Genomic DNA, 14,240 nt, shown 5'->3' with positions numbered 1-14,240 from the left:
GATCTTCAGAAAGTTATCAAGTTCCATCTATTTCTCTGGCCGCTAATACATTTAAGCTATTGACTTACCTGCGTTCTCCCCTTTAGTACATAGGGCGACGGGCATGTAGCACACCTACTATTATACAACAGTGTTTACCATGGTGGGTTAGGCAAGACCGGGAACTGCCCTGGCAAGTTTGACTAACACCACACTATAAGTACATACTTACAGATCTTTACTGACCGCAGAGTGCCTTTAACTCTTACCATTTCCTCTACCTACCACTGAAAGTGGGATGACTGTGGGACGCGTTCTGGACTCTACTTGTCATGTTGCGATATGTGGCACTCAATGTTCAATTCTGGACCGTTTGATTAAACAGAGTTAAAAAATAACCCCTTACTACCGAAGCCCGTCTGCACATCAACCCCATAAGGATACTGCCCTATTCTTGCTTCCCATTTTCATTTTTTGGTCTGCAATTAAAAAATAAATAAAAAAATTATGTTAAAAAAATCTGTGTGTGTGTGTGTGGGGGGGGGGGGGGGCCATGACAGCATAAACTGCTCCCTACTATCCTACCACATACCCAATAGCATGGACTGGCCGGGAACCGAGAAGCCACTCTTGTGGCGAAGCACAGAGGTACACAACAGCCCTCTTCTGAAGGGGACAGTTGGAGCAGGTGCTCTACAGGAGTAAGCAAGCCACAATATGGCATTCAGTATGGCACCAGCTGAGGCACCCGAAGGCCCTGCCATAGGTGTCCCTGCTCTGATTGCAGCTCCTACAGTGTTCAGTTGCAACAGGGCAGAATGCCCCGCTATCTCCAGGAGAGCGTAGTTGAGACATCTTAAAGTGGACTTGCACCTCTCCTGCACCCTCTGCCGTGTACCAACATCTGGCCAACATAGTCTCCCTGAGGCTCCCAACACTAGTTCCTCATTGTGCGGTGCCATGGATGCTGAATAGGACTGGAAGGGCCGTATAAAGGCCTTGCCAACAAAGACTTATTCATAGGATGATTTGCAGCTCATGAGGCAGAAGAGCGTGGCAGTGGTGGAAACCAGAGAAGATTTTGGATTCACTAGGAGCAAGAGCTTCAGATCTCTGATCTGCTTATGCATGTGGATGACCTGGAGAACCACCACATAACCTTCGCATTTGAGGTCTAAACAAGAACATCACGGTGTCCCAGTTGGAAGCTTGGGCCCAGAAGTTATTCAGCAGTCTCCTCCACAAAAGCCCCTGATCGACCAACTGAATTAGACAGGAAACATTGGTCCTTGGTTCCCAACTCTTCTGCACATCCTCAGGACATTAGTTGTTGAGCACATTTATAAGAAGAGCAGATTCTGTGGAAGGTCAAAGAATCCGATGGTTTGACCTTCCAGGGACCTCCTATTGTTCTCCCGGCTCTTGCTCATCGCACTTTGCAAATACGCAGAGTCTCGGAAGCCCTACCTACAGCACTGTGAGCAAAGGAGGTACAGCATTGTTAGGGGATATCTATTCCAGCTATGGCCTAAAAAAGGGGGTCAATCTGCTGTGTTCAAGTCCCTTGGTGACCTCCCAAAATTTCTAACAACTTTTGATCTTCCCACGATAGATTTACCAGACCGGCCTAACCCCCCCCCCCCCCCAGCTCTTGGCCAGGTTCCCCCTCCAGGAGAGACATGGCATACTTTGGGGAAAACAAAGTGTCAGCCTCATGGATCCTTGTTGGGACACCCTGGAAGCTCTCAGCCTCACCTACATTCTGATACAATATCTATGTTGTGTTTTATGCCCGTTATAACATTTAATTTTATTCCCCTAGTTATTAGCTTAAGGATCAGCTAAGGAGAGAAACCTACGGGGAAGATACAATAGTGAACCAAGTCTCCTCATATCAAGTTTCCACCTTCAATGTGACCCATTTTCTGCACAATCCTATCGCAAAGCAAACTAAAATATTTTAGGGTCGAAAAATAAATTATGTGGTTGCATAAATACGCACACCCTAATACTTTGTGGATGTACCCTTTGTAATGGCCAAGTCAAAGATGTGCCAAGCCAATAGGCACGTACGCAAAGAGACTGAATGCCATCTTTGGCTACTCGTCCTTGCAGAAGAGCGCTCCAAAGCCATCAGATTGCGAGGACATCTTGTGTGTAGCGCCCTCTTCAGGACGACCCGCAGATTTTCAATGGGGTTCAGGTCCGGGCTCTGGTTGAGCCATTCCAAAACTTTGATCTTGTGGCAAAGCCATTCTTTTGGTGATTGAAGCAGGTTTTGGGTTGTCCTGCTGAAAGGGGAAATTAATCTTCGGTTTCTTAGCCGAGGCCTTAAGATTTTGTGCCACAATGGACGGATATTTGGAACTGTTCATAATGCTCTTGACCTAAGGCCCAGTTGCAGCAGCATAACGCCGCCTCCACCATCTTTACTGCGGTTACGCGGTACTTCTGGTGATGCGCAGTGTTGGCTTTGTGACAAACATAGCTTTTGGAATGAGGGGGGAAAAAGTCCAACCTTGGTCTCAGACCAAAGGAACATGACATTGTGAAAACATGGGTGTGTGGATAGGATATATCAATTCAGAGAGCTGGAGGAACCAGTTCCCTCTTGCCCGTGTAACTTTCAGGGTGGTCATGTATACACAACACACTTTGATCTGCCAGCTCTATACTTCCCTGATAACTTGAGGCCCAGATTGGTTACCGGCCTGGAGATTGGGAAATAAGTGCGGCTTTAAGGTTAAAGGGTGTTGTCCGCTCAAACATTCCCCTTTAGGGCACACTGTGCTAACAGAGGGAACAGTACTTACTCATCCTCTACCACACCGATTCAGCACAGTCAATGACGGCAGCCAAGTCACTGGACCACCGAGACCTCGCCGTTCAGAGCTCCTGGCATTATGGCACCCAAGATGTGAGTGCCGATGCCAGCAGAACAGACTGCCACTGCAACGGGCACGTGACATCTGTCACAAGCAGCACAGGGTAGAGGACCGGCATGTACTGCTCCTCTTGTTATTTTAGCACATTGGGCCCTATAGGGAAGACGCTGTCCGGTAACCAACACCCTTTAGATATGCCTGCCAAAGTCAGCTCTTGATGTGATGAGTTGGATGTTCACTGCATAAACAACAAGTACCACAGGAGCTTTTAGAAGACCTCATTTCAGGGACAATCTTGTCCTAGCATATTGGGTGGTTGCTAAGAAACTATATTGAGGAAGGCGGTTACAGCCAACCGTCTTATGTGTTTTCTCCATGTTTCCCTTTCTGAAGCAGAGGAACATGTAGCGGTTTTCCAAATCCCGATCTACCTCAGATTACAAAATGAGGGAAGCCAGGCACTGAATGGGGCACACATCTCAGAACGGCTAGGTTGAGGGGCCATAGTGCACATTTGAGCTTTTTTGTTCACAGGGGTAATTTTATTTAGGTTTGTGAGACCCCTTTGATGGCTTTTCACGAGAACCTCCAGTGAAGCAGTGGGCCTCCTGCCCGTGTTCAGAGTCTGAGGAAAATAAAAATGGCCTCCCTTTTGTTGGGTGCTGAAACTCCTCATTGAAGAGCGCATAGTGTTGAAAGGGGAGAACAAAAAGACACATCTCCTGACAGCTTTTGGGGGTACCCTGAGGGGATACCCCTGGCGAGAGACGCTGTTATGGAGGAGACGTCCCCCACTCTGCTGTATAACACTAAGAATGATCTTCCATCAGTGTTCAGGACGAGTGCTGTGCCAGCCGAACCAGTAGAACCCCATTTTGGGTAGAACTTTGCTAAAAGCTTGGTTCGAGTTCATGCCGGACTGAACTTTTACCAGAGTTTGACCCAAAACAAGGACTGTAAAGCTTCTATTAATAACAGGGCCAGCCGAGGCTCCTTGTGGGTTCTGCACTCAAGACCCTTTAACGCAAGCCATGCGGTAATCAGACCACACCTACCTTAAAAAAGGCAAACCACTTGTATCCGTTGACCACAAGTTCGAAGCCTTGATTGTAGATCAGCGTCACAAAGCCGATGTTACCAAACTCATCTTCAGCAACGTCCAGCGGTTTTATAGTGAACTTGGGACTGTCTTCCACCGGCCCTAGAAGAAAGTAAGACAGATGTAAGGTCACATCCTCCTCCGTCACACTGGACCACCTTCCCAAGCTGGTACCCCCTACTATAGAAGCGGCCATGCTCCCAACACCCTTCTGTATTCATAGGCTGCAGGTTTATGTGAGCCTGAAGTGTTCTCTGGTCTGATGACACCAAAGGATCAAAACGCACAGTGGATTGGGAACTTTAGGTACAGTCACAGGGGGTTTCCAGGCTTAAAGTGAAAGAAGAAAATGTATTTATTTATTTTTTAATACAGGCAGTTCTATTGTAGATTGTCGTATGGTAACCTGACAATACCTTTAACTTTGCTTACTCAGTACAGTGAGTACAACCATCATCACTGGGGCACTATGGGAGGCATTACACTTCTGCTACAATGTCAATGGCAGAGAAGGGCTGCAGGTCGGACAGCTTCCATTGACTTCAATGGAGGCCATCCACGAAGGAGAAGGGCAAAAAAAAAAACAAAAAAAAAAACACGAACACTAGAGATGAGCGAGTACCAAAAGAGCTCTATTCAAGTAATGAACCCATTGAGGTCAGCCTGTCAGTCTCTCGCTCATTGAGTATGCTAATACTCAAGCAAGCATCGAGCTCCGATGAGCTTGTCCGCTCAACTCTAACGAACACCAAATACACGTTGCGATTTGCGGACGCTCTATTGGTCTGAATTTGTGTGGAATACACACAGGAGACAACCGCGGGTTCTGAAATTCAAAATAGTTTGTGTGCAGGCGGCCTTAATGCCTTATAGATGGGGACATTACATACAAGTGCTTAAAACGTAGGGCAGGTGCTGAAAGCGCAAGGAGCTAAAGCTGTCTGCATGTCAGTCTGTAGAGAAAGCTGTGGCTCGAAGAAGTCATCGTGGCGGTCTGGACCAGATGGAGAAGAGAAGGCAAAACAACTGTAGTCAGATAGATGTGATTACTAGGCACATCCCTGCAGTATAAACTAGAAGGGCCTTTAGATGGAACAATTAACGACAATCGTACGGTCCAGACGCGAGCCAGCGACTGAATGAGGGACGAGGATTGTTCGCTTGTCCCTTTATTTCCGGCACCATCGTTGTTCAGTCCTTCTCATTCACTTAAAGCAGATTCACACTCGCATGTGCGCAAAGACGCTCACCTCGGTGCAATGTATTCGTGCATGAACAAGGTTGATTTGCGCACATATTACTGTCGTTCTTGCACACGCCGGGCCAGTTCACACGCGACACACCACTGCCGTGGATTAAAAGGTCCTCCGGCCTAATGAGGTCCAGGTGTGCTTTTTGCACAGCTTTGCACTTCCCCTGCTGCACCTCCCATAGACTTCTATGTGAGCCTTTGCTGCGCGAGACGAAGAAAGCAGGTCCTACTTTTTCCCCGTGAGCAAAATGCGCGCAAAACATGCTGATGAGAACGAACCCATTGCAGTCAGTTGGTTCTATTCTGTTTTGTGCGTACATGTTAAAACCGTGGAAGAGACAGTCGTGTGAAGAGTCACTTGTGAGAGGCTGAAGAGAGCGGGCTACGGTAGCAGTGACGTCACCGCTCGCTTCAACTCTGCCCATATACCCTTCAGTCAAGTTCAGATGAGACGTGGTGAGTGCGTGATGTCACCGCTAACCCGTGCGGCCCGGCAGATCGCCCAGAACTGTTCACGTCACATTCAGCGTACATTCCTACGTAAATCGCCAGCGAGGAGCGTTCAGACCTAACGAGAAGTGCGCGAGCGACCAGGATGGTTATAGTCCTGATGAAACTGAAGGAGGGCTGAGGAGCCGGGTCTTTGGCGCGTGATTAAACAGGATCGTTACAATTCGCTAGCACAATTTTTTGAATAATAGTTAAAAGCACCTTTAAAAGCCGTTCGCCATCAAGCGCACCGCGCAACGGAGGAAGCCGTTAACCCCTTAACGTCACAGGATGTAGTCCTGCAGCTTTGGGGGACGTACGAAGGGAGATGGCGGGTCGAACTCGCTCCATATAATGTGGCTGCTGGCCATTTCTTACATTTGACGCGTGCAACGACTCCAACAAGCAGCGCTGCTCAGCGGAGCCGTTAACCCTTTAAATGCCACAGTCAATTCTGAGAGCAGCATTTAAATGCCCCACAGGTTGCTGTCAGGTTGTAGTGGCCTTCAGAAATGCCCCATCGCTGCCACTCATTGCAGAGTGCCCATCAAACCTTGTCTGTGCCCATGGCCTTACATACTACTGCAAGAGTGAGCAAACGAGCGCAAGTGTTTTTTTTTTTTTTTCTCAATTAGTAAAAAAGAAACTGGACCCCCCCCCCCCCCAAAGATGGTGGAGTTCCCTTAACACCCCCCAGATTTTTTTCCTCCTTTTTTCAGTACATTATGTGAATCAATAAGTTGTACCACTGAAAAATATAACCCCCTCGGATATATAAGCCCCTCGGATATATAAGCCCCTCGGATATATAAGCCCCTCGGATATATCCAGCAATGGAGAAAAGAAAGGAGAGGAAGATACGAAAACTGAAAGGGGGGGGGGGGGGGGGGGTTAAAAGGAACAAAGTGCTGTGAGTCAGCAGAGATCAGTTACATTGTATCCTGTAACATAATCCGGAGAGTAGCAGCAGAACCCGCTCAGCTGAGAACCGAAAGTACAACACCTGGCCACAGCTGCTGCGGAACACCTTCAGGCTGCGGAACACAACGAGCATGTGAAAGAGAGGCGCCATTTTCAATGAGTCAATATACAACATAGAAAAGTGGCGACACATGCCATTACTGGGAGATTCTTGTTCAGGAACCGCCTGTCGTCCCCCTCGGCAGCAAACAGTTGGCTACCGGAGCAGCATGAGGGCTCGTACCTTGGGGAGCGCACATCTATTATCTCACCATCGCACCGGCCCTGTATATACGGCTTCATAAGCCTACGTCCGCAGTTACCAACGCCCCGACCAGGTCTGCCATCCAGCCTACTGAGGGTTACCGCACACGGGGTGAGCAGCGCTGGAAACAGCCGAGTGGGGCGACATGTACACCCGTTGGCTGTAGAGGGACCTTAAGGCTGGGCTTGCGCAGGGGGTATTTCCGCGTGGCTCTCCGCCAGTGATCTTAAACTGGTTTTCAATGGTTTCCTTCACATTTGCGATGCAGAGTGACAAAAATATGAAATCTTGCCGCCGCCCAACCGTCATATTATATCACCCCGTGTCCCACCGTCATATTATATCACCCCGTGTCCCACCGCTGCCCAACCATCATATTATATCACCCCGTGTCCCACCGTCATATTATATCACCCCGTGTCCCACCGCTGCCCAACCATCATATTATATCACCCCGTGTCCCACTGTCATATTATATCACCCCGTGTCCCACCGTCATATTATATCACCCCGTGTCCCACCGCTGCCCAACCATCATATTATATCACCCCGTGTCCCACCATCATATTATATCACCCCATGTCCCACCGTCATATTATATCACCCCGTGTCCCACCATCATATTATATCACCCCATGTCCCACCGTCATATTATATCACCCCGTGTCCCACCGTCATATTATATCACCCCGTGTCCCACCGTCATATTATATCACCCCGTGTCCCACCGCTGCCCAACCATCATATTATATCACCCCATGTCCCACCGTCATATTATATCACCCCGTGTCCCACCGTCATATTATATCACCCCGTGTCCCACCGTCATATTATATCACCCCGTGTCCCACCGCAGCACGAGGCGCCATCTGGTGACGTGAGAAAGTCCACACAGACATTCCGCGACAATGCCGCCCTGTGTGAACCAAGCCGAAGGCTGTATTCGCACGGGCGGCAGCGATGTCACTGCCGTGTACGGCTTTGTAGCGCCAGTGTATCACAAACACAAGGCCGTCACCCCACGCTCGAGCCCTCGCTGCATAGCCAGGGTGCCGGCAGCCATATTGATTGTCAGTCACAAGATACAAGACAACTCGCTGGGAGTTTCCTGATCGATCCCAGAATGCTTTGCTGTGAAGATCAGAAGTCGAGCCCTTCAGACTCCGAGGCGCTTCTTACACGATTGTAGTTTATAAGAGTGAGTGAACGATAACCGCCAGCCCACGGCACGCAGCCCCCGCCCCGAGCCCACGGCACGCAGCCCCCGCCCCGAGCCCACGGCACGCAGCCCCCGCCCCGAGCCCACGGCACGCAGCCCCCGCCCCGAGCCCACGGCACGCAGCCCCCGCCCCGAGCCCACGGCACACAGCAACCGCAGGCATAAAACCCACCGTCACCTGTTTACTTATCAGTCCATTTAAACCGCGCCCTTTCAAACCCGCCGATGGATCCGTTTGTCTAGTCAGGCGAGCAGCGCCATTCGCACGATAAAGCAGCTCGTCTAACAACGACTCTTAGCAGTTAATGTAACAAAAGGACACGGTCACATGACTAAACCACAGAGCTGACAATCTATAGCACCAGATGACCTAATACAGGAGGGAATAGCTGGAAGGCAGCACCACCACAGCTGCTGCAGAACATCTTCCATTTCATACACTTATAAAGAGTCCTTTGCTCTCTGTTTCTTCCTGGGCCACAGAGCTTGCAGTCTATTATAGTGGATCAGCGCCCCCGTGACACTGGCCCGCAGAGCTTACCATCTATTATAGTGGATCAGCGCCCCCGTGACACACGAGGCTGGCCCGCAGAGCTTACTATCTATTACAGTGGAACAGCGCCCCCGTGACACACGAGGCTGGCCCGCAGAGCTTACTATCTATTATAGTGGATCAGTGCCCCCGTGACACACGAGGCTGGCCCGCAGAGCTTACCATCTATTATAGTGGATCAGCGCCCATGTGACACTGGCCCGCAGAGCTTACCATCTATTATAGTGGATCAGCGCGCCCATGTGACACACGAGGCTGGCCCGCAGAGCTTACCATCTATTATAGTGGATCAGCGCCCCCGTGACACACGAGGCTGGCCCGCAGAGCTTACTAACTATTATAGTGGATCAGCGCCCCCGTGACACACAAGGCTGGCCCGCAGAGCTTACCATCTATTATAGTGGATCAGCGCCCCCGTGACACACGAGGCTGGCCCGCAGAGCTTACCATCTATTATAGTGGATCAGCGCCCCCGTGACATACGAACGAGGCTGGCCCGCAGAGCTTACCATCTATTATAGTGGATCAGCGCCCCCGTGACACACGAGGCTGGCCCGCAGAGCTTACCATCTATTATAGTGGATCAGCGCCCATGTGACACTGGCCCGCAGAGCTTACCATCTATTATAGTGGATCAGCGCCCCCGTGACACACGAGGCTGGCCCGCAGAGCTTACCGTCTATTATAGTGGATCAGCGCCCCCGTGACACACGAGGCTGGCCCGCAGAGCTTACTATCTATTATAGTGGATCAGCGCCCCCGTGACACACGAGGCTGGCCTGCAGAGCTTACCATCTATTATAGTGGATCAGCGCCCCCGTGACACACGAGGCTGGCCCGCAGAGCTTACCATCTATTATAGTGGATCAGCGCCCATGTGACACTGGCCCGCAGAGCTTACCATCTATTATAGTGGATCAGCGCGCCCGTGACACACGAGGCTGGCCCGCAGAGCTTACCGTCTATTAAAGTGGATCAGCGCCCCCGTGACACACGAGGCTGGCCCGCAGAGCTTACCGTCTATTATAGTGGATTTGTGCCCATGTGACACACGAGGCTGGCCCGCAGAGCTTACCATCTATTATAGTGGATCAGCGCCCCCATGAGACACGAGGCTGGCCCGCAGATCTTACCGTCTATTATAGTGGATCAGCGCCCCCGTGACACACGAGGCTGGCCCGCAGAGCTTACCATCTATTATAGTGGATCAGCGCCCCCGTGACACACGAGGCTGGCCCGCAGATCTTACCATCTATTATAGTGGATCAGCGCCCATGTGACACTGGCCCGCAGAGCTTACCATCTATTATAGTGGATCAGCGCCCATGTGACACTGGCCAGCAGAGCTTACCATCTATTATAGTGGATCAGCGCCCCCGTGGCACACGAGGCTGGCCCGCAGAGCTTACTATCTATTATAGTGGATCAATGCCCATGTAACACACGAGGCTGGCCCGCAGGGCTTACTATCTATTATAGTGGATCAAGGCCCATGTAACACACGAGGCTGGCCCGCAGAGCTTACCATCTATTATAGTGGATCAGCGCTTCCGTGACACACGAAGCTGGCCCGCAGAGCTTACCATCTATTATAGTGGATCAGGGCCCCCGTGACACACGAGGCTGGGCCGCAGATCTTACCATCTATTATAGTGGATCAGCGCCCATGTGACACTGGCCCGCAGAGCTTACCATCTATTATAGTGGATCAGCGCCCATGTGACACTGGCCCGCAGAGCTTACCATCTATTATAGTGGATCAGCGCCCCCGTGAAACACGAGGCTGGCCCGCAGAGCTTACTATCTATTATAGTGGACCAATGCCCATGTAACACACGAGGCTGGCCCGCAGGGCTTACTATCTATTATAGTGGATCAAGGCCCATGTAACACACGAGGCTGGCCCGCAGAGCTTACCATCTATTATAGTGGATCAGCGCTTCCGTGACACACGAAGCTGGCCCGCAGAGCTTACCATCTATTATAGTGGATCAGGGCCCCCGTGACACACGAGGCTGGGCCGCAGAGCTTACCGTCTATTATAGTGGATCAGCGCCCCCGTGACACACGAGGCTGGCCCGCAGAGCTTACCGTCTATTATAGTGGATCAGCGCCCCCGTGACACACGAGGCTGGCCCGCAAAGCTTACCGTCTATTATAGTGGATCAGCGCCCCCGTGACACACAAGGCTGGCCCGCAGAGCTTACCGTCTATTATAGTGGATCAGCGCCCCCGTGACACACGAGGCTGGCCCGCAGAGCTTACCATCTATTATAGTGGATCAGCGCCCCCGTGACACACGAGGCTGGCCCGCAGAGCTTACCATCTATTATAGTGGATCAGCGCCCATGTGATACATGAGGCTGGCCCGCAGAGCTTACTATCTATTATAGTGGATCAGCGCCCCCGTGACACACGAGGCTGGCCCGCAGAGCTTACCATCTATTATAGTGGATCAGCGCCCCCGTGACACACGAGGCTGGCCCGCAGAGCTTACCATCTATTATAGTGGATCAGCGCCCCCGTGACACACAAGGCTGGACCGCAGAGCTTACCATCTATTATAGTGGATCAGCGCCCCCGTGACACACGAGGCTGGCCCGCAGAGCTTACCATCTATTATAGTGGATCAGCGCCCATGTGACACTTGCCCGCAGAGCTTACCATCTATTATAGTGGATCAGCGCGCCCGTGACACACGAGGCTGGCCCGCAGAGCTTACCATCTATTATAGTGGATCAGCGCCCCCGTGACACACGAGGCTGGCCCGCAGAGCTTACCATCTGTTATAGTGGATCAGCGCCCCCGTGACACACGAGGCTGGCCCGCAGAGCTTACCATCTATTATAGTGGATCAGCGCCCCCGTGACACACGAGGCTGGCCCGCAGAGCTTACCGTCTAATATAGTGGATCAGCGCCCCCGTGACACACGAGGCTGGCCCGCAGAGCTTACCGTCTATTATAGTGGATCAGCGCCCCCGTGACACACGAGGCTGGCCCGCAGAGCTTACCATCTATTATAGTGAATCAGCGCCCCCGTGACACACGAGGCTGGCCCGCAGAGCTTACCATCTATTATAGTGGATCAGCGCCCCCGTGACACACGAGGCTGGCCCGCAGAGCTTACCGTCTATTATAGTGGATCAGCGCCCCCGTGACACACGAGGCTGGCCCGCAGAGCTTACCGTCTATTATAGTGGATCAGCGCCCCCGTGACACACGAGGCTGGCCCGCAGAGCTTACCATCTATTATAGTGGATCAGCGCCCCCGTGACACACGAAGCTGGCCCGCAGAGCTTACCATCTATTACAGTGGATCAGCGCCCCCGTGACACACGAGGCTGGCCCGCAGAGCTTACCATCTATTATAGTGGATCAGCGCCCCCGTGACACACGAGGCTGGCCCGCAGAGCTTACCATCTATTATAGTGGATCAGCGCCCCCGTGACACACAAGGCTGGCCCGCAGAGCTTACCATCTATTATAGTGGATCAGCGCCCCCGTGACACACGAGGCTGGCCCGCAGAGCTTACCATCTATTATAGTGGGTCAGCGCCCATGTGACACTGGCCCGCAGAGCTTACCATCTATTATAGTGGATCAGCGCGCCCGTGACACACGAGGCTGACCCGCAGAGCTTACCATCTATTATAGTGGATCAGCGCCCCCGTGACACACGAAGCTGGCCCGCAGAGCTTACCATCTATTATAGTGGATCAGCGCCCCCGTGACACACGAGGCTGGCCCGCAGAGCTTACCATCTATTATAGTGGATCAGCGCCCATGTGACACTGGCCCGCAGAGCTTACCGTCTATTATAGTGGATCAGCGCCCCCGTGACACACGAGGCTGTCCCGCAGAGCTTACTGTCTATTATAGTGGATCAGCGCCCACGTGACACACGAGGCTGACCCGCAGAGCTTACCATCTATTATAGTGGATCAGCGCCCCCGTGACACACGAGGCTGGCCCGCAGAGCTTACCGTCTATTATAGTGGATCAGCGCCCCCGTGACACACGAGGCTGGCCCGCAGAGCTTACCATCTATTATAGTGGATCAGCGCCCCCGTGACACACGAGGCTGGCCCGCAGAGCTTACTATCTATTATAGTGAATCAGCGCCCCCGTGACACACGAGGCTGGCTCGCAGAGCTTACCATCTATTATAGTGGATCAGCGCCCCCGTGACACACGAGGCTGGCCCGCAGAGCTTACTATCTATTATAGTGGATCAGCGCCCCCGTGACACACGAGGCTGGCCCGCAGAGCTTACCGTCTATTATAGTGGATCAGCGCCCCCGTGACACACGAGGCTGGCCCGCAGAGCTTACCATCTATTATAGTGGATCAGCGCCCCCGTGACACACGAGGCTGGCCCGCAGAGCTTACCATCTATTATAGTGGATCAGCGCCCCCGTGACACACGAGGCTGGCCCGCAGATCTTACCGTCTATTATAGTGGATCAGCGCCCCCGTGACACACGAGGCTGGCCCGCAGAGCTTACCATCTATTATAGTGGATCAGCGCCCATGTGACACTGGCCCGCAGAGCTTACCATCTATTATAGTGGATCAGCGCCCATGTGACACTGGCCCGCAGAGCTTACCATCTATTATAGTGGATCAGCGCCCCCGTGACACTGGCCCGCAGAGCTTACCATCTATTATAGTGGATCAGCGCCCCCGTGACACACGAGGCTGGCCCGCAGAGCTTACTATCTATTATAGTGGATCAATGCCCATGTAACTCACGAGGCTGGCCCGCAGAGCTTACCATCTATTATAGTGGATCAGCGCCCATGTGACACACGAGGCTGGCCGGCAGAGCTTACCATCTATTATAGTGGATCAGCGCCCCCGTGACACACGAGGCTGGCCCGCAGAGCTTACCATCTATTATAGTGGATCAGCGCCCCCGTGACACACGAGGCTGGCCCGCAGAGCTTACTATCTATTATAGTGGATCAATGCCCTTGTAACACACGAGGCTGGCCCGCAGAGCTTACCATCTATTATAGTGGATCAGCGCCCCCGTGACACACGAGGCTGGCCCGCAGAGCTTACCGTCTATTATAGTGGATCAGCACCCCCGTGACACACGAGGCTGGCCCGCAGAGCTTACTATCTATTATAGTGGATCAGCGCGCCCGTGACACACGAGGCTGGCCCGCAGAGCTTACTATCTATTATAGTGGATCAGCGCCCCCGTGACACACGAGGCTGGCCCGCAGAGCTTACCATCTATTATAGTGGATCAGCGCCCCCGTGACACAGAAGGCTGGCCCGCAGAGCTTACCATCTATTATAGTGGATCAGCGCCCACGTGACACACGAGGCTGGCCCGCAGAGCTTACCATCTATTATAGTGGATCAGTGCCCATGTGACACTGGCCCGCAGAGCTTACCATCTATTATAGTGGATCAGCGCGCCCGTGACACACGAGGCTGGCCCGCAGAGCTTACCATCTATTATAGTGGATCAGCGCCCCCGTGACACACGAGGCTGGCCCGCAGAGCTTACCATCTATTATAGTGGAT

General features: G+C 52.2%; 1 protein-coding gene across 1 annotated transcript in view; it reads right to left on the bottom strand.

The window, feature by feature from the left end:
• The window catches only part of LOC136588128 (dipeptidyl peptidase 1-like), a 35,731-nt gene that overhangs the window by 19,281 nt on the left and 2,210 nt on the right, over window positions 1–14,240 (bottom strand). Inside the window, exon 2 of the mRNA XM_066587129.1 lies at window positions 3,920–4,065. Within this exon, the coding sequence (XP_066443226.1) occupies window positions 3,920–4,065 (146 nt within the window). The remainder of the gene's footprint in view (window positions 1–3,919; window positions 4,066–14,240) is intronic.

The sequence above is a fragment of the Eleutherodactylus coqui genome, chromosome 1 (genome assembly GCF_035609145.1).
Source record: "Eleutherodactylus coqui strain aEleCoq1 chromosome 1, aEleCoq1.hap1, whole genome shotgun sequence".
Lineage (NCBI taxonomy): Eukaryota > Metazoa > Chordata > Amphibia > Anura > Eleutherodactylidae > Eleutherodactylus > Eleutherodactylus coqui.
Note: the sequence above shows the minus strand (reverse complement) of the source record. Positions and strands in the feature narration are given on the sequence as shown.